Here is a 23,453-nt window from a genome sequence, read left to right as displayed (position 1 = left end):
CATGCAAATTTTCATCATCAATGGGGAAATTTAAAAAATTATTGTATCTCCAGCGCATCCCCAGTGTTTTTGTACCAATGTGGGTGTGGTTGGGCAGCATTCCGCCCCCCTAAATCCTGCTGCCCTAGGCCCGGGCCTAGGTGGCCTTTCCCCAAATCCGGGCCTGCATTCAGTTAAAGTAGGTTTAGCCTCCCCAAATACAAATCATTCCCCTTTATACAGTAGTCACATATAAGTTCTCCGTTGGAGACCAATGGGGGGAATGTAATAAAAGTTGGTAACGGAAAAAAAAATCGAAAAGTTCTGACTTTTTTTCCTTTGCGCCAATTTAATATAGTTTTTGTGAACCCATAGTATGACGTAACCCATATTTAGAGGCCACTTTCGACAGTGAAAGAAGGTTTTGCAAATTTTTATGCTCCAGGGTAGAGTGAATGTAATAAAAGTTTTTACTGAAAATATTAAGTTTGCACCAAAAGATTACAACACCTTCAAGCACTTCTTAAAAGTTGCACATGCAAAAACAGTTTAAGCGAAATGCACATTTTTATTCTTATTTGTGCAAACTGTTTTGCTCTTTGCGACTTTTATTACATTCCCCCCATAAGTCTTCTGGGGTAACCTTACCCTAAAATGCCTCCATTCTCTCCTGATTCCATAAGTTCAATAAAAATATTAGCCCCGATTTTAATTACAGTATATGTACTCATTATGCTCAGACTGGTGGAACATTGACAAAGTGTCAACTAAAGGATAGCAATAGCTTCTCCAAACCGTTAATAAACAGGAGAAAGAGATGCCATCAAATATCATAAAGTTGACCTTGTCCTTCATCAGAATTCCGCTCATCTCCCTAATTATAGTACACGTATATATCTTACTGATAGACCATTTGTTACGACTGTCTCGGAATGAACAGCTATATTAAAGAGAAGAATGGGCACTGAATATCTGAGTGGCCCTTTTTTCCCATACTAGATTTCCCCTAGCTCATGCAGACGCCTGGAATTACATGGCAGATTTAGAGAAAGCCATGAACCATTTCAAAGTCCAAATTCTCTCAAGAAATCATCTCAAGTACTGCAGGGATTATAGATCTCAGGCAAGCATCTCTTCTGTTTTCCACGCTGCCCTAATATCCATCAGCACTTAAATCCTATTACTAATACATTGCACATAGGGAATAACAGCTGCAACAGGTGTGGGATTATGCAGCCATTTAACTTTAATCAAATGCAACTTGATCCACTGACTGTATAACTGCTACTAGAATGTTAATTAATGGTGAGTCTTTATTTTCTCTGGTAACGTCATTACAATTTTTGATCAATGCCATTTCATTCTATTTATTTCTTTAATGCGTTCTTTTGTTACACATGCGGTTAAGGGAGAATGGTTTAACCGAAAAAGAGATACAGTGTGCAGAATGAATGATTACTGCCTAATATGGTACCAGACATGATCTAAAACGTAATGGTTTTTATCCTTGCAAAACAGATAAGGACTTAAACTGTAATTATTACTAGTGATGGGCGAATTTGCGCCGTTTTGCCGAAAAATTTGTGAAACGGCGCCAGCGTCTTGTTTTTGACGACGGCGGCCGTTTTTTTGACGCCGGCGGCAGTTTTTGACACCGGCGTCCGTTTTTTGGACGCGGCGACTTTTTTTTTGGATGCCGGCGAATTTTTACCAGCGAATTTTCACGTCATTTTGCGATGTACTGTTAATATGAATGAATTTTGTTCCAACAGCGCCACCTGCTGGTCAGTTTCCCACCAGTCTGACCAGCAAGTAGTCAAGGAAGTTGTCAGGAGAAAGAAAGAGGCTGCTCTGATGTTCTTCTGCTTAGGAAAGATGTGAGAAAGGTTTTTAATTGTTTTCCTAAGCAGAAGAACATCAGAGCAGCCTCTTTCTTTCTCCTGACAACTTCCTTGACTACTTGCTGGTCAGACTGGTGGGAAACTGACCAGCAGGTGGCGCTGTTGGAACAAAATACATTCATATTAACAGTACCTGTATCCCTTAATATCTTGGAATAAAAACAAAATAAATAATGAATGTACATTGCAAAAGTGCTTAGAATAGCCCCCTCATCAATTTTACATTCACTTATTTTAAAGGTTTACATATTTCCGTTTTTTAAACCTGAAGCGCATTACGTGCTTCTGAGCTAGCGATGCAGCCCCTTTTGACCCGCTCCGACGCTAAACTTTTAAGCGCGGATCGGGTGAGGGGGGCGGCATTGGGGTTGCTGCCTCAGGCGGCAGCAGCCCACGGATCGCCCCTGACCAGAGCTAATTGTCGCCTGGCGATAGAGTGTGAATGACCGCTAGCGAATTGGTGCCTGCGAATGTTAGTAAATTGGCGATGTCCATGCGGGCGGTAATGCTAGCTAATTGACTCTAGCGTTAGCTACTTCGCCCTTTGGTAAATCTGCCCCATAGTTTCTTAGCTCATGAGATTACCTCACCAGGACACAAGTAAACCCCCTGCATAATCGACTGCTGATCTGTTATAGAAAACAACAAAGGGGAGAACAGAGGGGGTTGTTTATACACAGAACATTATCTCTAGATAAACTAACTAGATAATTACAAAGTAGGTAGCAAGCATAAATGCTAAATAATTATACATCACTGAGTAATATATGGTAAAAAGTGACTTTGTTTATTTATTGATTAACATTCTATTTAGGCAATACACATGTATTACTCCTTGCATCTATTTTCCTAGACATGCAGATGTATTTGGTAACATGTGTTTTTCCGGTATGTTTGCTTTTTGCCTAATAAATACAAAATGAATGACAAAAACATGTCGTTTTCCTTAAACGAATAGGCAGCGTGCATTTTCAAAAAAATCTTCACCCGTTACGTAAAAGAGGGTTTAAATAGATGCTGTATATACTTTCCATTGGGCTTACAGCTGCCTATAAAAAAATGGCTTAATTGAGCTTTGGATCCCACTGTCTGGCACAAATTATACACTGAACATAACTGTCAGCCCCTGCTTTCTTGTATAAGTGAATTTGTTGATAACATAAAATTACCCACATTGCAAGATCAACTTCCTGCAGTTTGATTGGCACAGGGGGTCTCCAGGCCACAGTGATTTTGCTGGCAGATGCAACATAAAGCTATTTAGCTATTTGAACATTTGCCTACAAAAATAGAAAGGATCCCTAGAATTGATGTATTGTTCAGCATGTGGCCAAACAACCTTCATAAAGAAATAATATCCATGGAAAGCTTCCCAAGCGCCACTGTGTGTTTATGTCAACGGTAGAATTCACTTTCTTAGATACTGACATGTTTCCAGCTCAAGATAAAATAAAAATGAACAATTGGACGAAACAAAGAATTTTCATTTTTGGGTAGAAACCAACATTAACAAGCATGTTCTTACTGCACTAATCTTTCGTGGCAAAGTCTTTCTATGTAAATGAACAGATTATTATCTTTAAGGATAAAGAGTGGAGCCAGGGTCTCTTCCTGTATTTAACGTCCTCCTTGCACAGCTGGAATTACACAGAAGGGACCAAGAAGAATGAAATGATTTTCTTAGGAATAATAAGAAGCACATTGTATGGGTGCGAATTCTGGGGATTTGTCCATGTTGACAATTTATTTCAAAGAAAAAAAAACCTTTACCAAAAATGATGACCCACCTTTAAAACATTTTTAAAAAAATTTAGTTAAATGTGTTTAATTCTGCAGGACTCATGGGGGCAGATTTACTAACCGGCGAAAATTCGCCAGCGTCCACTTCGCACCCAGCACAACACTTCGCCAGGTGAAAATTCGCTCAGACTACGCTAATTCACTAAAATGCAAAGTTTCATCGTGGGTGCCGAACGCTGGCGACTTTTCGCTAGCGTTACTTCTGCAATGCGAGCATTTGAAAGTGAAGATACGCTAGCGTTCATTTCTTCCTAGCGAGATTTCTCTAGGGATCTTGCGCTCAGGTCAATTTGCATAGGGCGGGAAATTTAAAGTTGTATGGACGTCTTAATGTTACATGTTGGTGCATATACTTACAAATTACAATGTTAAAACACAAGTCCAGGGAACCTTAATAAAGACAATAGAGTTATTCTAATGCCCTACACACGTGGCCACTGTAAAATTTATTTTCCTTATGTTTGCAAATGTATAGGGAAAACCGGTTATCCCGAAAAAGTTTGTTAGGTCTTTTGCAGGCAATCAGGCTGAAAAAAGGAAAAGTCGCTAGCGTTTTTTGGACTTTGATGCATTTTCGGCTCACAATATATAATGTAAGTGACATAATATTAAGGAAGATGTAGCTACTTTAATGCACTTCGCCTGGTCTGAGGTGGCCAAGGCAACTCTGGCGAAAAATGTAACGTTCAGTAAAATCTGCACTTTAGTGAATTTACAGAGTAACGTCCATTCGCCAGGTCGAATTGTCGCCTGTCGATAGAGTGAGAATGACCGCTAGCGGCTTTTTCTTTCGCTAGCGAATTGGCGCCTGTACCCATTATTAAATTGGTGATGTCCCTGCGGGTGGTAATGCCAGCGAATTGACGCTAGCGGTAGGGCTCTTACTGACGAGCGGTTGAAGCTGCGTTCCATTTTTCTGCGTTCAGCCGCAGGGGAGCACAGGAATAGACGCATTTAGCTTTTTTCAATGGGGCTGTACTCACACAGGCGCGTGTAGGTGCCGAACGCAGGAAAAATGCAACATGTTGCATCTCAACCTGCATTCAGCGCCTGTGTAAGTACAGCCCCATTGAAACAAGCTAAATGCGTCTATTCCTGGGCTCCCCTGCGGCTGAACGCAGAAAAACGGAACGCAGGGGAGCGCAGCTTCAACCGCTTGTCAGTAAGAGCCCTTAGCCACTTCGCCCTTTGGTTAATCTGCCCCATGGACTCTTTAATAATGGGGAATTTTTTCTATTAGGGCCCAAATAAGTGAAAAAAACATCAAATACTTCCAGCTTTCTAACACCCTGTCTGATTTTATATTGCTGAAACCAACAAATTGCCCTTTTATAAATACAAGACAAAAACAAGTCTTTTTAAATATCTTATTTTATTTGAGTAAAGTCAAAGCGATAAGGGAAAAAAGGGTTACAAACTTCTCACTTCATTATTCGACTATGGACCGTGATTGCCAAAAAAAAAAAGATAAAAAGAGGATTCACGCATGGTTATGTCCAACTGTACCGCCTGACTGATGAATGACAGGATGAGTTAACAAAGAAATAGGGTAGAAATGCTGCACATTATCTTGTGACCTTCTTCAACACTGCCCTTTAGCATCAGCTTCAAAAATATATAAACCTTTCTACTTGATAATTTATGATGAGCCCCTAAGCTTAGCTTCTCAACAGCTGCTCAAAACGCACTGAGCATGTGCAGTGTCACTGACAATCAAAATATGGGTTAACATGATCCAAGATGGTGAGGTCCTGTGGACAAATTTGAAGGCCAGTATAATTCATACCTCCCAACTGTCCCGTTTTTCGCGGGACAGTCCCAATTTTGACAGCTCAGTCCGCAGTCCTGGGTTTGTTACTGAAACTTTCTCTTTGATCTCCTGCACTGAACAGCCAGAAAAATATACAACGTTTCTAACTTAATTTGCCTTTGGCAGAGAGCCCAGAATAAGTGGCAGGTGCATTTCAGATACTTTGTAACAATTAAAAATGAGCAAAGAAGCTATTGTAACAATTTAAGATAAGCAGGTCTCCTGGGGAAACTGTCAGCTTAAAGGGCAATTCACTTAGCAAAACTGTAATAACTGAAAAACACCATAGAAATGTGTTCAAACTTTCATAACTTGACAAGTTTTTTAAATTGAACATGTTCATTAGGGAGCGAGGTCATAAAATGGGCATGGTCAAAAATGGTGCACTACGAGCAGCAAATCTTTTTGTCCCTCTTTCTATTTCCAAAATGTTGGGAGGTTTGTAATTACTATTAGAGGTCCTCTCTGCTGGACCAGTTCATTACATAAAATACAACATTTCTAGCCATATCGATTTTCGGCTTTAGTATTTTTAAAAGTCAAATTGTCAACAAATCAGGACACATTTGGCCTAAGGGCTTTTCTAATGCTCAGTATGCTCAAAGGATCCCTAGATTTACTATGCAATCATTTTTTTTTACTATAATCTGGTTTTTAAACATTCAGGACGACAAATAATATGACAGAACTTGCAAGTTGGGCACATGGGTAGATTGTTTGGCTTTCCACTATATCCTGAATGGGCTTTAGTTATATAGTCTTGTGCCAAAACAAGAACTGATGTTAAAGCAATTACACTTACTAGGCTCATTTGGACCCTAGCACCCAGATGGCCGAAATTGCAAACTAGAGAGCTGCTGAATAAAAAGCGAAATAACTCAAAAACCACAAATAATAAAAAATGAAAACCAATTGCAAATTGTCTCAGAATATCACTGTCTGTATCATACTAAAAGTTAACTCAAAGGTAAACAACCACTTAGGATGAATGCTTTTTGTAATCTTAGGTATTCTTGGAACAATAGCAGCATGATTCCCATATTAAATGGTTTTATATATCTATAACATATAGTTACATTGGATCAGAGGTGTAGTAAAAAGTGTTGTAGCACGCTGGGAGCCTCTAGTGTATATCTATATCTATAGTTCAATTAGGGGGCTGGCCAAATAATTGCACCAAAACCACTACTTTATGGATCTGCACTGTAATAGGCTTTTATATCCAGACTGTCCACTGTCTAAACCCTTTTATGAGCATTCGAGACTATATGAAGATATGTAAGATGATCATGTGTTGTTATATATTCCGTGCACATTTTTGCTGCCTCCTTGGAATTGCCCTTATAAACTGCCATTCAGAGGCTCTATCACGAGTATAATGTTGGGTATGGATCTAAGTAGATAAAGAACCTGGACCTGGTCCCAGAACTGGCAAGTAGCATTAAACAAGTTTATTTTTGGCATCCTAGTGTGTTGGAAGCTGACTATAAAGACGATTCAATCAGTAAAAGCACTTAAATGGACTTGCCAACTTAGCCCGCAATGCTGAGCAAGCACAAAGCTATTTTTTATATTATTACTCTGCTTACATTATTTGATTATACCTTTTAAATATGGGATTAGGTTGTGCTGCTTTATTTCAATAATAGACCCTGAGTTATACTGAAACAGAACTTTACCTGCCCCCCCAGCTATCGCATGTTTCAATTAATCCAATAGCTGAGGGGCATATTGTATGGGGCATAAGAAGTATTTGTGGGATGAGGAGATTTTGGAGCAAAATGGAAGAAGCAGTGGGTAAGAAATACTCTTACGTAACTGTGTTCGGGATTGGACAGAGAAAGTCAGGAGTAAAGACCTCCAGATCAAGTCGGCAGCTTATTGGCCTGTGTGTGGGGCCATCCGGCGGGTGTACCTGATCGATAACTGGCCGAAAGTCGGCACGGTAAAAAATCCCGTTGGATCTCAGCCGCATCTGTTCATTAATGTGGTCCCGCAATCCGACCACCCATATTGCCTCCATTCTGATCCCATCGTTGGGTCAGTGACCAGCAGACTTTTTAGAATCTAAAAACAACGAAACCAAAACCTTTTCATTTAATATTGCTGCAATGGACAAGACTTTGCACTACAATGTTACCAGTGTGATTTTGGTCATATAAATTGTGGCTATGATACCTAGCTATGGGACCTGTCATCCAGAATGCTGGGAACCTGGGGTTTTCTGGATAAGGGATCTTTCTGTAATTGGGATCTTCATGACATACGAAAAATCATGTAAACATTATATAAACCCAACAGGATTGCTTTGCTTCTAAGGGTTTGGCCACACTGGGCTTTTGGGGAGATTTGGTAGCCTGGCGACTAATCGCCTCGTCTTTGCAGCGACCAATCTCACCAAACGATTTCCCTGACTCTGCACCGGCTAAAATGAAAAAAACGCCAGTGCTAATCACATACGGCGATTTGGAAAACAAATTTTTCATTTTAGCCAGCGCAGAGTTCAGGGAAGGCGTTTGGGGAGATTGGTCGCCGCAAAGATGAGGCAATTAGTTGCCAGGCGACCAAATCTCCCCAAAACGCCCAGTGTGGCCTTACCCTAATAAGGATTAATTATACAGGTATGGGACCTGTTATCCAGAATGCTCAGGATCTGGGGGGTTCCGGAAAATGGATCTTTCCGTAATTTGGGTCTTCATGCCTTAAGTCTACTAGAAATCAATTTAAACATTAAATAAACCCAATAGGCTGGTTTTGCTTCCAATAAGGATTAATTATATATTAGTTGGGATCAAGTACAAGTTACTATTTTATTATTACAGAGAAAAAGGAAATCATTTTTAAAAATTTGGATCATTTGGATAAAATGGAGTCTATGGGAGCCATTCCATAATTTGGAGCTTTCTGGATATCGGGTTTCCGGATAAGGGATCCTATACCTTTATCTCAGTTTGGGTCAAGTACAAGGTACTGTTTTATTATTACAGCAAAAAAAAGAAATCAATTTAAACATTTTTAATTATTTGATTAAAATGGAGTGTATGGGAGATGGCCTTCCCATAGTTTGGAGCTTTCTGGATACCAGGTTTCCGGATAACAGATCCTGTACCTTTATTTTATTATATTTTGGTAAATCGTTTAGTCACATTGATGAAAGGTTTAGTTTGAGAAATCAGACAATGCTGCAGTTAATTACTTGTCAGTGTTGTGCAATTCATTGGCCCAGGGCCATATCTTAATTACTGTGAGCCCAGCCCAGCTGCCTACTGTTTGTCCCTATACAGTTAGCCAACCTCCTGCGAATACCAGGCATCCTTGGTTCATTCACTTTATGAACTTTATGCTTGGCCGCAGCTTTGCTGCAAGTTACACCTCTTTAATGAGTTCTGAGTGTCAATCTTGCTAATTAAACTAGTAGCTAGATTCTAAGGGGATTTTGTCATCTTTAGAAAACAATAAATGTTTTTCAAATGTTTCATGCAGACTGAAATAGACATTCCCATTAGAGAGAGGCTTTTAGCCAAACACTGAGGGCAGAGACACACGTGGAGATTCGGAGATTTGGGGGGACAAATCTCCTCTTCTGTTGTATAATACAACCGGAAAAACACAATTTTTTAAAATGTTCCAGTTGATGTAAATTATGAATACCGTAGCTTTCCTGGTCTATATGTAAGCCATGCCCAGTAAAGGAGCTACATGTTCCAGTATAGGATGGAAACATTTGTAGGCAATTGGCTTTCTGGTTCATTGGATGGGGATTTGCTTCCTCTATAGCCTAGAATCCCCCCTCCCCAGCCATTCTTCTTTAGAGCAGACTGGGGCAGGCACTTTGTGTGTGTGGGTGCTGTGTGTGGGTGCTGGGCCTCTCCCAAGATTTTTTGTAGGGGGCCTGGTACCCCCTTGGTATGCCACTTATGAGAGTGCAAGTGGCTGTTGTGGAGGGAGTAAGGAATCAAGCAGATGACAAAGGGGATTGTGAGTGGTGATGGGAGTAGCAGGAGGCTGACTGTAGGGGAGCCAGGCCAAGTAGCATTGCCTTGGCAATACTACTTGGCCCTCTTCTGCCCCCTTTAATAGATTGTAAGCTGTTTAAGGAGAGTCATTTTTATTCTTTAACCCCTGCTTAAAATAAATAAATGTTAAGCAATGTATAACTTGATGGTGCTAAATAACAACACAATGATGGTGATGATGGTGGTGAATATGCTCTCTTGTTTCACACAGTGTCAGACTAGGCCCCCTAGAGCCTCCACAGTTGACCCATGATACAAAAATTTGTAACAAAAATTAATAATATATACAGTAGTGCTCAATGGAATATGGGGGAAATTCACAGCGACGGCTTCGCCGCCTTCGCAAGGCGCAACTTCGCACAGCCAACGCTAATTCACTAAGTTGTGAAGTTTCGTCGCCGCCAAAACGATTGCGAAGTTTCGCTAGCATTACTATGCCAGAGATATCGAAGTTGTGCAGTGTTAGATAATTTCCATTTGGCGGGAAGTTACATTTCAAAGGACGTATATGTTGCAGCAAATAAAGTCCACTACACAAGCCCAGGGAACCTTAATAAAAGAAAATAGAGTTGTTATAATGCCCTACACATGAGCTCACAGTATAGTTTATAGGAAATGTAGGGGGGAAGGGGGGTACCCAAAAAATTATTTACCATCTTTTTCAGCCTATAACCCTGTAAAAGGAAAAGACGCTAGAGTTTTTTGGGAAAAAAAATGTCAACTTTTTTTTGACCAAGTCCTTTCTACTCTATTGCACTTCGCCCGGTCTGAGGTGGCGAAGGCAAGTCTGGCGATAGAGGTAACGTTCAGTAAAATGAGAAACTTAGTGAATTTGCGTAGTAACGCTCTTTCACCAGAGCAAAAATTAGCCTGGCGTTAGAGCGCGAAGTTGCGCCAGAGTCTATCTCCTTTGCTAGCGTAGTTACACCACCGCCCGTTAGTAAATAGGCGAAGTACCGAAATGACGTCATACTGGCGAATTTTCTCCAGCGTTAGCCACTTCGCCCTTTAGTAAATTTGCCCCTATGTTCCTTAGAGAGCAATAGTGGAAGTAAAACAAGGGTAGTTGGGGACCACGGGCATCACTGTCCTCACAATAATGGCAATATACTGTATGACCCCTTTAAGATGCCAGAAACAAGGAATGTTATCATGTTTACCCTGTGCCATATGATATCCTCTGCATGAGCAAATAGAAAAGTATTTTAAAAGTGTTTCTAACCCCAAATTGCTAAACAGAAATATCCAGTAAATGATTGCATTTCAAGGGAACGTGACTGTCTGGCACAATTAAGCCATTTCTGCTCCTTTCTCAATTTCTAAAATACTAGAGCTCGGCGTGGCTGAACAAAATATGCAATTAAAATATTATTTCGGTTTAGAGGAGAATCTCCTGGTTAAACAGTGAGAGGAATCAATTACTGTAAAGTATTTACTGAGTAAGCTATTCAGTCCCCGGCATTCATGCATGAAAATCCATTAATAGCTCCAAGTGGCTTTCATCGGAAAAATGTGCAGGAAATAGGCTGTAGGACCCTGTGTGGCATAGGGCCCACGTTCTACAATCGAATGTCTTATCTCTGGCCTGCAATTAACAACAAAAACACTGATGCACAGCCACAAAGAAGCTTCCCAAAAGCCCACATCTGTTTTTGACTCAGGCTAACAGTCAACACCAGAAATAGAACTAGAAATAGAACACAGACCTCAGCTGAGCCCATGGGTGGCAAAAGGATTTAGGTGTTTGCAAGTTTAAAGTTAAAAATGTAGCACTATAAAAGTTTATATTATGCAGTTTATTTTCACAATATCATATACAAGCAAAATTAAAGCCAAACTTTATGCAGAGTCCTGAAATAGTATTTTATTGTTATTACTAAATATTCGGAAGGTGTTTGTTACGATGAGAGCTGTGAAGATGTGGAATTCTCTCCCTGAATCAGTGGTACAGGCTGATACATTAGATAGCTTTAAGAAGGGGTTGGATGGTGTTTAGCAAGTAAGGGAATACAGGGTTATGGGAAATAGTCCCTTTGTAAAATGTATAAGCAATTGAATTCTTAATGAATCAGATGAAAATTAAGCGTAGGACTGGCCAGATATGGGATGACTTTGACGTAGTTGGCCAGCTTAAATATATTGCAATATATGGACAAACAATCCCTGTGTTGTTTAAAGGGTAAGGCATTTTTTAGTAGCAGTATGCACAAAATGTCTCTGTCTTAAATATATTGATAATGGGTTGAGTGCAGAGGACTCTTGTATTTGACTATATGTATTTTGTGGTCACAGCCTCATTGCACCCCCGCCTAATGGTTTTTAAAAAATAGTGGTGAGCACAACTTTCCCTTGTTTGTTATGGGAGATAGCTCATAGTACAAGTTGATCCAGGGACTAGTCCGATTGCCATTTTGGAGTCAGGAAGGAATTTTTACCCCTCTGAGGCAAATTGGAGAGGCTTCAGATGGGGTTTTTGCCTTCCTCTGGATCAACTAGCAGTAAGGCAGGTTATATATAGATTTAAGAGGTTGAACATGATAGACGTGTGTCTTTTTTCAACTGAACTTACTATGTTACTATGTTACTACTAGTTGATTAAAGTTTGCTAATGCAAGAAAATATAATTCTCAGCCACTTACATATTACAGATTATAAACTGTTTTAAAGATATCTGGAAGAAGCAGTAGAGATATTGCTCTCTTGATATTCTCTGAGCAGCTGGTTCTGACTTGGAAGCTATTTAACAAAAAACAGCTGTTTAGAAGAGTGCCAGGCTCTGAAATCTGGCTGGATGAGAGCTGGCACTTTATTGTTGATGGAGTCAGAACCAGCAGTACAGAAAGCAATGTAATAAAACGAATTCTTGTATAATTTAGTTAAATGTACCCCTCTGGAACTCCACAAAGGACAACTTTCCAAACAAGAATAGTATTAAAAAAAAAACTTGTTTGGGCTGCATATTTTTTAATACACTTTCCTAACTTCTATCATTTAAAAAGAAAATGTTACAAATAAATACAGCAGATGAGTTAGAGACCAGCTGAGTGTTTAGGGATATAAATAACAGGACACTCAAGGATCTTGGAATACCACTGGAAGGAGTCTGGAATGTTTCATTGGTTATGAACTGTAATTAACAGGCATCAAAGAATATAGAGATATATATATATATATATATATATATATATATATATATATATATATAAATATATAAACATGGAGGAGCACACCCTAAACTTGTTTAGCAACTTGCCCAGGTGCTGGTAAATAAGGAAATCCGTACAGGACACTGCAGTTAATTACAGGGCAATCAGCCAATCGCTGATCACCACGTCATCAGTCTCTCCCCGGCGTCATCGGCCCCACTAACATCACCGGCCCGCCCCTGATGTCATCCACTCCACCCCCAATGTCATCTGCCCCACCCCTGACATCATCCAACCTGCCCCCTGCCACCTGAAAAGGTGGCAACCCTACCTAGTAATAGTAGGACCAACTATACATTTTGTACTAGATAGAAGGAAGAGGTCATGTATTGGCCCCAATTAGCCAATACACTGACAAGATAACTGTTATTAAAATACTCACAGATTTTCTTTAAAAAGACGACCATGAGATCTTAAAATCATAATGATACTCATAGCATATTTCTCATAACCAACCTTAATCATGCTGCCCTAAACAGTCAGCATAATCATCACTCAGCATCACATTGGTATCACCAAGTGTAAAATTATAGACATATAATTTAGACATATAAAATTACAGATTACATCTGTTACCTAGGCTCAGTGTTGTCATGAGTAGACTGGAATATGGCAACGCATTTAAAAGAAGTGATACTTAAAACTCCTAATGATGGGCTCCTCGTGGGTGGTCTTTATACTCACATTCACAGGCAGAAATCAATGTGAAAGAATCAATATATTTTAGATTACAAGCAATTTTAAGAGCGCATCTAAAAAAAAGGTAATACCAAGGCAACTGCTGCTATGTCAGCCTGACAATATTCAATGTTAATGTTCATGCCAATGATTTGACTGCATTATTATATACGTTAAGCAGTAGGAAGATTTTAAGTGACTGCCTCATTTTAAGTGAGCCCCACAGGAGATAAATTGATCATTCTGCCATTGCTTTTATCTCCCGAACTAATACTTCGTAATTTATACTTTAACCCTTAGAAGTTTCAGGTTATCAATTTTGAAATCAGCAAAGATTTAAATATAAAATTATGAATTTAGGAGACAAGTGAGATTTGGAGAGTAGATTAAGAACATTATAGGGGAAAAAACAAAAGCATTATAGCATTATAGAGGCTCTAGAGGAGGAAGGAAACTCTGTTATTGAAACCTCAGCATTTGTTTCTGCAGTGTGTAATATCATAATGCCTAGATTAAAAGACCTCAAGAGCTTTTAAAAAGAAGGTTATAGATGAATATAGGTCTGGGAGTGGATTTTTTAAAGATTTCTGAGCAACTGGACATCAATCATTTCATTGTTTGGAAGTGGAAAGAATAGAAGATTTTGCCCAAATACCCATTTGTCTCCGCAAGTACAACTCCAGAGCACACACATAACACATGATGATCTCTAAGAACCCCAAAATGTTATTAATGGAACTACAGGTTGTGCATGAGTCTAACATTAGAAAATGGCAGTACAAATTAGATCTACAGAGGATAAATTGAAGGAAACATTTTTTTGCTGTCCTGAAAGAACACAGGCAAGGATAAAGATTGTCCATGGACACATAGACACAGTGCAGGACTTATATGAAAAAATATACTCTGGACAGAGGAGGCAAAGAAAGTATAGAAGACCTGTGTAGTCAAACCGAAGAACCTGATGCCAACTGCAAAGCAGTCAGTTCATGACCATAGAAACCACTATGAATTCTTCACTGAACCACAGGGTACTTCAGAACAACGTGAGACCTTCTGCCACAAGACTGAAGCTCAACAAGTTACCACAACCCAAGTGCACATTAGATGAAACAAAAGAAACCGTGAGCTGCAGGGTCATGTGGATGATAAGCAGATATAAAGTGTATAGAAGATGAAAAAGCAAAGAACGCTGTGTTCCCTTAAACCACATTAAATATAATTTCTTATTAATTCATCACAAACATTTTCTTCCTATGCATTTTTTTTGGCGGCTTACAAATAACTGTTTAGTGAATAGGATTCTAATATTTGCAATGAGCAAATGTATCACTGGTTATTTGACCCTGAAATGAGCTATAGTGCCATTCAACTGCATCTTCCTGGATGCGATCACTATAATAAATACATGAATGTGTCCTATTTGGATAAAACCATCGTTAAATTTGCACTTTAAAAAAATTGAACTTATATTTGTGTTTTAGTAAACTGAGCCAAAAGTTTAATTTGACTAAAAGGAACACATTATGGATTTTCCATATTTCACTGTCAAAACAATACCATGGAAGTTGGCCAAGATGCTTTATTTGATTGGACGTTCTTCGGTGTTCTTATAGAGAAAATTCTTTAAAAGTCAATGAGAGTTTTCTACACAATATCCTAACGTGTTTGTGTATACATTAACAACTGCTACATCGACAGTCTCTTAAAGGAGAAGTGACCCCCAAACACACTTGACTTTTAGCATTATAAACACTGTATATTATAACAAATTTTCTATAAAATCTTGAAATCATGTGGCTTCATAAAACATCAGCCAGCTCAGTGCAATTTGTAACACTAAACAGCCAACTCCTACATCTGAAGAGGAGCCTTTTTACAGGGACTGACAGGACAGTTTGTCATACAAACTTGTGATCCCAAAAGTAATTCATATCTATGTCAGTTGGTTCCACACTTGCCAAACCCAAATTATAAATTCAATGAAGAATGATGACTGGCCTCTATATTAAGAATAGGAAGACATATGGACCTGATACAACTTAGGTTGATTAGTCTTATCACAGATGGCAAATGCCTAAAAAACAATAATAATGCCATCAACTGTGTCTCTATGAAGCTCATCCTCGCTCTGAAGATTCTGAAGACAGAATACAGAGTCAGCCTATGGGGTTCTGTCAGGCAACATCTACTGGACCATGAGACCCTCTACATTATCATCGCCTGCACACGGTACCAGATCTGGCAGCATAGGTGTAGGAGAACTTTTGGCTACGCTAAGGCTACTCCTGACAATATTGTAAGAGCAACTCTGGCTCAGTTGAGTTTCCTGAAGGAAAATGATATAAGGAGGTCAAACTCTAATGGAAAGCGATGGCGAGGGTTGTACCTTTCTCATGAACATGCCCTCTTGTTATGTGCTGTATGGGGGGGGAACTGTTGTATTTTTATCAATACTGTCTCCAGTACTCTGATACTGCTATCCTTTTCTTCTCAGGGTGATGGTGGTAACCTTACCCAGCCTGGAGTACGAGGACTGGCTATTGTTTTTGTGTTTTGGGGTGATATAAAGGCCATATGGAAAAAAACAAGACTTTGCGAGTTTGGCCTTGTGAATTGGTGGGTTGGAGGGTTTTTCTTTGGACTTTTGCCTATGGACAGAGGGATGTACTCTGCGGGCAGGAGGGTGTATGGGTGGGTTTGTGGCTTTTGGATTTGCTAATATTATGTTATATTTTGATGAATTAATGTAAGTGTATTTTTTTATAATAAAAATCTCTATGAAGCTCATCACTTCCAAGCTCCAATATGGGCTACTAATTGATTGGGTGTATTAAACATGATTACTCTTTACCAGACACAGGCTTGATTCTATAGCAGATGTATGTTACAAATCATGCAAAGAGTTAAACACTCTCATAGTCAGCCAAGGGCATAGTCTTCTTGAAAAAGTTCTTGGTTTGACAAATTATCTTTATTTCATTATGTTACATATACCTTATCTCAGGGGACCTCAAACATTTGTACCCATGAGGCACATTCAGATGTAAAATAGAGTTGGGGAGCAATGCAAGCACAAAAATGTTCAAGGCTGGTGCAAAGTAAGTGCTATCATTGGCCATTTGGTAGCCCCTATGTGGCCTGACAGCCTATAGGAGACTCTGTTTCACAGTACAGCTGTTTTGTGCAACCAAAACTTGCCTCCAAACCAGGAATTAAAAGATAAGCACCTGCTTAGCAACATCCAATAGGTTGGTGAGCACAGGGTCGGACTGGGCCGGTGGGGCACCAGGAAAAAACTTGGTGTGCCGATACACAGTGCGCACCTGAGGTGGCTCGGTGGGGGGACCCGGCGGCAGGTGAACCAGAGGGGGGGTCTGCAACAGCAGCCCATGTGGGCCACTGGCCCCCCAGTCCGACCCTGGGGGAGCAACATGTTGCTCATGAGCCACTGGTTGGGGATTACTACCTTATATCAGTTGGAGTCATAATAACCTCCATCAGCGTCACCGTCAGCCAGCCAGAATTGAAAAGATTATTGTCTTATGGATGTTTTAATTTATTGACAGAGATCAGTGGTTTATATCACCTTTTCATCATGTCACTGATATTTTTGTAGTGGGAAATTGAGCACTGATTTTTATGACATTTATAACTAAATTTACGTTATAGAGGAATAGTACAACTGTAACACAGATTGTTCTTGTACTGTTTATTAATGCAGTCAACAATTTATATGCTGGGAAGGCCTTCATGATCTCTGAGACACTGCATATTTCCATTAAACAGCTTTACAGATCTTTGTACTTTCCTTGCAATCTCATAGCTATAGGAACCTCCAGAGAACAGCTTGTAGTTGCTTATTTACAACCACAGCACTAAAATAAAATACTCCTAAATGTTGCACATATTGACACCAGTCAATAGTCTTGTGTCCAACACGATCCTTGAACTCCTGTATAGTTGCTCTAAGCGTCACTGCACTCATCCAGTGTGGTCACTCATGCTGAGGAATCTTGCAGCTACCACCACCCTTAAGCGAAATTAATTCTGAAACTTGCACTTTGCACACTGAACTGAATTTGTAAATGCCCCTTATTATCTTTACATCGGTGCACAGCTCTAAGATACAATATGTCAAGTTGTTTCATAGTAGGGTAGCAAATAAAGCCTCAGAAAGACATAGTGGGACTTGCTATAAGATAATGTTACATGTGGCTAAAGAGTCCATTAATAGTAGAGTTTGGATATACATTTAGGGGCAGATTTACATAGGGTCGAATATCGAGGGTTAATTAACCCTCGATATTCGACTGCCGAATGGAAATCCTTCGACTTCGAATATCGAAGTCGAAGGATTTAGCGATATTACTACGATCGAACGATCGAAGGAATAATCGTTTGATTGAACGATTAAATCCTTCGAATCAAAGGATTTTAATCCATCGATCTAAGGATTTTCCTTCGATCAGAAAATGCTTAGGAAGCCTATGAGACCTTCCCCATAGGCTAACATTGGCCTCGGTAGGTTTTAGGTGGCGAACTAGGGGGTCGAAGAATTTTTTAAAGAGACAGTACTTCGACTATCGAATCGTTCGATTCGTAGTCGAAGGTCGTAGTCAAAGGTCGAAGTAGCCCATTCGATGGTCGAAGTAGCCATATTCGACCATTCGAAATGCGAAGTATTTTTTCTTCTATTCCTTCACTCGAGCTAAGTAAATGGGCCCCTTAGTGTGACAAAATATCCTGATGAGTCCAACTAGGCAGTTAGAATATTACAATACCATGTCAGCCAGTGACCACAGACACTTTAAGAACAAGTCAAATTGATCTTCCAGTTAACATGGTCTGCTGTAGGGCCTCGGAGTAAAAAAGTTCCTGGACCCATGACACAAAGTAATTTTAGGGCCACCTAAAACCGAGGATGCTGACCTAGTTCAAATATATTTCATCAGTTATGGGGCTTTTTTTTTTTTTTTACTCCTGGCCTCCCAGCAGTAGAATGGTCTTCTTCCCCTTAGGATGATCATATACGTACTGGTGTGTGTTATTAAAAATCAGTAAGAGAGAAGTGTAAATGTAATCCTTAAAAATGAAGTCTATGATCTGTGTGCAAAATAAAATGCCTTGCTTTGCTATTTAATAAAACTGCTATTAAGCCACATGTCGAGCAAAGCAAACAGCAAATGTCTATGTAGACATTACCGAGGCCTCAATTTGGCTTTGTTTGTAGGTAAAATGTAAACCTACTGTTTTGTTGAGCTGCAGTTTCAACATCATGTTAAACAAATACAAAGTGTAATAGAGGGGCATGTTGTATTCATGAATACTTGCTGAGTATACAAAAGCTTGGCTGCTGTGCGGTTACCGGATGAGAAGAGATAATATTACAGCGGAAGCACAAAGCTGGCATTGTAGTGCCATTAACACCTTTCTGCTTTGGGTGAAGCCAGAGGGCTGACTGCAAAATTAAGATAAATGCAATTCTTTACCTTCATCCAATATGTAATTTTTCCTTTGCATTTGCCTAATGTTTTGCCATGTCACCAAACATCTGCTTGGCCTATCCTTCTAGTTGTGGGTTTAATTATAATTGCATGGGAAATATGCGTTGTCATTGGCCATCACAACTGGGATTTTGCAGTAGATTACTAATGTACATAAAGAGGCAGCCATTGGCAAGGTCAATAAATATAAGCACCCGATACAGCAACTCAAGTGGTGGATTATATTGGGTTTATCTGTTTGGTTTTCCCCAGGCAATCGGATGACACGATGTGACTGTGCAGAGCCTTCAGGAGAGGACTACAGCTATGACCAAGTTTTCCACCTATCCAATCCAGACTGAAGAAGTGTTCAGGCTCAGGAATAGAAGATTCCTGTAGGATAATCCGTTGGGTATAATTCGGAGTATAGCTAGTCCCCATGTTACTTTCGTATCTATGTATATCTGCCTATATATAGGTACTTATATATGCAGTCATTTTTACAGTAAATTAATTTTGTGTTTTGTCCTGCTGTCTATTTAATTAAAAAACGTTTTCCAAATTTCTTGGAAATTTTCCTTTTCTATTGCAGCCAATGCAAATCGACGGTGGCTCGAGATATAAGGCCACGCTCAGTACTCTCCAAGGGTGAATGAGGTAAGTCAGCAGCAGCCCTGGGAACATTAATTAATACAGAATATTAAAGAGCCAGTTCAGACTGACCCAAATAAGGCTTTCACCATGTAGTAACATATTGAAGTCTATACATTATATGCAATTGTTATCATATAAATACACAACCCTTACAAGATAATGTACTAAAGCAAACAAGCAGGAAATTCTCTTTAGCAGCTGGGAGGTCAAAGACCCTCTGGTGATTATACAGGTCCCAGGTGAATGCTGGAGAGAACTCCTGTGAATGATTGGAAGAACAAATTCTGCTGCAGCTTCAATACTACTATAACCTTCTTGAAAAAAAAATATAGAATAGCTCAGAATATATATTCATATAATTAAGCTTTACCAGATGAGGCCTACCTAGTTTCTGTTTGCACCCAAAGCAACCACCATGGCAATATTCTACACTTCTTGTTTAAGATCCATATATACAGTTGGCTATTACTCACAGTAAGAATAAAACTCCCATCGGGTATTCTGTTACCCCAAAGAAAAGATAAGGAGATACACAATCTGAGTTGAGAGTTATGGGGAGATTATTAAAGATGTAAAATAATAAAATTCATTTCATTGCCTTTAACGAAAAAATCAGCCATCATATCATATTATAATCTGGCAAATGTGAGAATATGATATTCATCACAAATACAGCAACTTTCTCGCGGAATTAAGGGTGATAATGAGGTAATTTGTGAGTAAATTAAAAGTGCCAGTGCACACATGTACTCTGTAATGAGAAATGAGCTTAAAGATTGATTATATGACTAATGCAATTTACAGCAGCAAAAGGTTGCAGAAAATCAAGCGACTTTAGACAATACCACTATTCACAGATCAGCGTATCAACATCTGTTCCATTGTAATTATGGACACACTCCTCCTCCATGTGCAGAGCGGAAGACAGTTACTATGTGGAATAAGGCATTCAACATACTTTGTGCATACAGTATATGAACTAAATAATACCAGACGATATAACACCCAGTCTAAAGCCAATTAGGTACATTAGGCACTTACAGGGTATTTAGCAGAAACTGCAACTTTTGCACATAAAACTAATAGTACCTGCAATAAACTGGAATGACCTAAAACCTGTATTAATCACAACATTTCCCAAGCCAACCAAAAAAAATGGCTAGCAGCAGGACCACAAACCCTATTTTGGCCCTATCTCCAATGGTTTACTAGGAAAAAGCCAATTAGCAGAACTTGCTGCAAAAGTGTTTATTTCCTCGTTTTCGGTGATTTGCATTTGCATTACACCTATGGCGGGGGGGGGGGGGGGTGCAATAGGATTTAGAGCCTTTATTGTGTCGCACTTAGTCACCTTCATATATTTTGTGGGGTCATTCGGCTTTGGACTTAAAGGGATCCTGTCATCGGAAAACATGTTTTTTTCAAAACGCATCAGTTAATAGTGCTACTCCAGCAGAATTCTGCACTGAAATCCATTTCTCAAAAGAGCAAACAGATTTTTTTATATTCAATTTTGAAATCTGACATGGGGCTAGACATTTTGTCAATTTCCCAGCTGCCCCCAGTCATGTGACTTGTGCCTGCACTTTAGGAGAGAAATGCTTTCTGGCAGGCTGCTGTTTTTCCTTCTCAATGTAACTGAATGTGTCTCAGTGGGACATGGGTTTTTACTATTAAGTGTTGTTCTTAGATCTACCAGGCAGCTGTTATCTTGTGTTAGGGAGCTGTTATCTGCTTACCTTCCCATTGTTCTTTTGTTTGGCTGCTGGGGGGGAAAAGAGTGATATCACTCGAACTTGCAGTACAGCAGTAAAGAGTGATTGAAGTTTATCAGAGCACAAGTCACATGACTTGGGGCAGCTGGGAAATTGACAATATGTCTAGCCCCATGTCAGATTTCAAAATTGAATATAAAAAAATCTGCTCTTTTGAGAAATGGATTTCAGTGCAGAATTCTGCTGGAGCAGAACTATTAGCTAATTGATTTTGAAAAAAAAAATCCCATGACAGTATCCCTTTAAAGCAAACTAAATCCTAAAAATGAATATGGCTAGAAATGCCATATTTTATATACTGAAGTTATTGCACCAGCCTAAAGGTTCAGCATGTCTATAGTAGTAATGATCCAGGCCTTGAAAAAAGTTGTTGCAGGAGTTTCCCATCTTGGATTTTGTTAGGAATGTCTGTGCCATGATCATGCTCAATGGGCTTTGAGCAACTGTTGAGAAGTTAAGCTTAGGGGTCACAAATCATCAATATGAAAAAAAGGTTTGCAGGTCATATTAGCTGATGTTACAGGGTTGATTATCAAATTCCGGTGCTAATTGTGCAGGTTTCTGAGCTGCCATGTACCAATAATCTGAATTATATACTTAGCCTTATATTGTGACATTTCTATTCTATGTGTACTGTATAATGTGAGTGGATCCCTAAGCTCAGTAAGTGACATCAGCACAGAGCATGTGCAGTGAATCAGCAGAAAAGAAGATGGGGAGCTACTGGGGCATCATTGGAGACTCAGATCTTTACTGCTAAAGGGTTGTTATTGCCTTGGGCTCGTATAGGAGCCCAAAACATAATGTACAATGCTCTTCTTCTTCACAATCACAGCAAGAAGGCAAGCAACATTTTGTGGACACTGGACACAGGCCTGGATTTGTGGAAAGGCCACCAAGGCCCGGGCCTAGGGTGGCAGGATTTTAGGGGGCGGTATGCTATCCAATCACACCCACATTGGTTCAAAAAAAACTGGGGATGCGCAGGAGATACAATATTATTTTTAATTTCCTATGAGCCAATCTCCATTGATCTGGTCCCAATAATGAAAATTTGCACTAATAAAGGGGAGGGGACAGGGTGACAAACGGCAGTGGAAAGTAAGAGAAAGCATAAGAGAGGCAAATAAGATAATATCACCTAGGGTAGCATCCCACTAAAGATGACAATGCAGAAGATAACATAATTAAGGCTTGCTTTGGGGTGGGAAATATAAAAAAACTTTTGTGTTGTTGGGAATTAAATTTACAAACAATTTCTTGGAGCTAGCTGGAGAAGTCAGGGTGGGGCAACTGCCCCCTCTTTCCCCCTTGCAGACACCCATGAGAGGAAGGAAAGCATATTAAGGGCATAGAGGAAGGGCAGACAATATACTATTGACAGCTGAGATTGCAAAACAAACATACAACAGGTATTGGTGTTTTCATGAAAAAAAAATAATTGGGGTTTTATATTAAATGTAAAAAGCACTTTTTCATACACCGTTTTATGTCTGGGTGACAGGTACCCTCTAAGCATCAATAGATGGCATGGCCCCCACCATACACCAATAGCAGTTTAAAAGCCACAACTTCACCAGTCTCAAAAGACAAATATTGAGCGCTGAAACATTTGCCACTCTTTCAGAGAACAAGTGTCAGTACTTACCTCGTCGATGGTGTTTTCATCTTTTTTCAAAGCTGGAAAAGAGAAGAAACATTTCAGTTTAGACTCCTGATCTTCTGTTCCTAATCCTAAACAAACCAATAAATGACAATGGCATGGCCAATCTTAATGGCATCAATCTTATGTATTCATATTAGGAATGCAACAATTATTTATTTTTAGATTTACTTAATTCCACTAGAGAATACGGATGAATACCAAAATGAATCATAACCCTAATACGAATATTTAAATTTAAGAAAAACATTTAAAAAATTACAGAAACTGTGAACAAAAAAGTTTTAAAATCACATGGTTTGGATACAGTTCAGCACTTAGGGGCTAATTTGTTAATTTTTGACTCAGGGGATCTTACATGCAATTTTTGCCTTGTTCTCTTTGTTTCCGTGTGCCCACCCTTAAGTTGTGAGTTGTGACAGAGAACATGATTTTACTGAATCCTTAAACCACTGTTAACCTGCTTTGTGCTCATTATACGAAAC

The 23,453-nt window shown here is 39.4% G+C and overlaps 1 protein-coding gene across 3 annotated transcripts in view; it reads right to left on the bottom strand.

Moving 5' to 3' along the window:
• cdk14.S (cyclin-dependent kinase 14 S homeolog) overlaps positions 1-23,453 on the bottom strand; it is a 288,439-nt gene that overhangs the window by 243,399 nt on the left and 21,587 nt on the right. For all 3 annotated transcript variants that reach the window (XM_041567463.1, XM_018269154.2, XM_018269153.2), the window contains exon 2: positions 22,954-22,985. In XM_041567463.1, the coding sequence (XP_041423397.1) occupies positions 22,954-22,985 (32 nt within the window). The remainder of the gene's footprint in view (positions 1-22,953; positions 22,986-23,453) is intronic.

The sequence above is a fragment of the Xenopus laevis genome, chromosome 6S, assembly GCF_017654675.1.
Source record: "Xenopus laevis strain J_2021 chromosome 6S, Xenopus_laevis_v10.1, whole genome shotgun sequence".
Taxonomy (NCBI): domain Eukaryota; kingdom Metazoa; phylum Chordata; class Amphibia; order Anura; family Pipidae; genus Xenopus; species Xenopus laevis.
The sequence above is the reverse complement of the archived record's forward strand: the minus strand, read 5'-3'. Positions and strand labels throughout refer to the sequence as shown.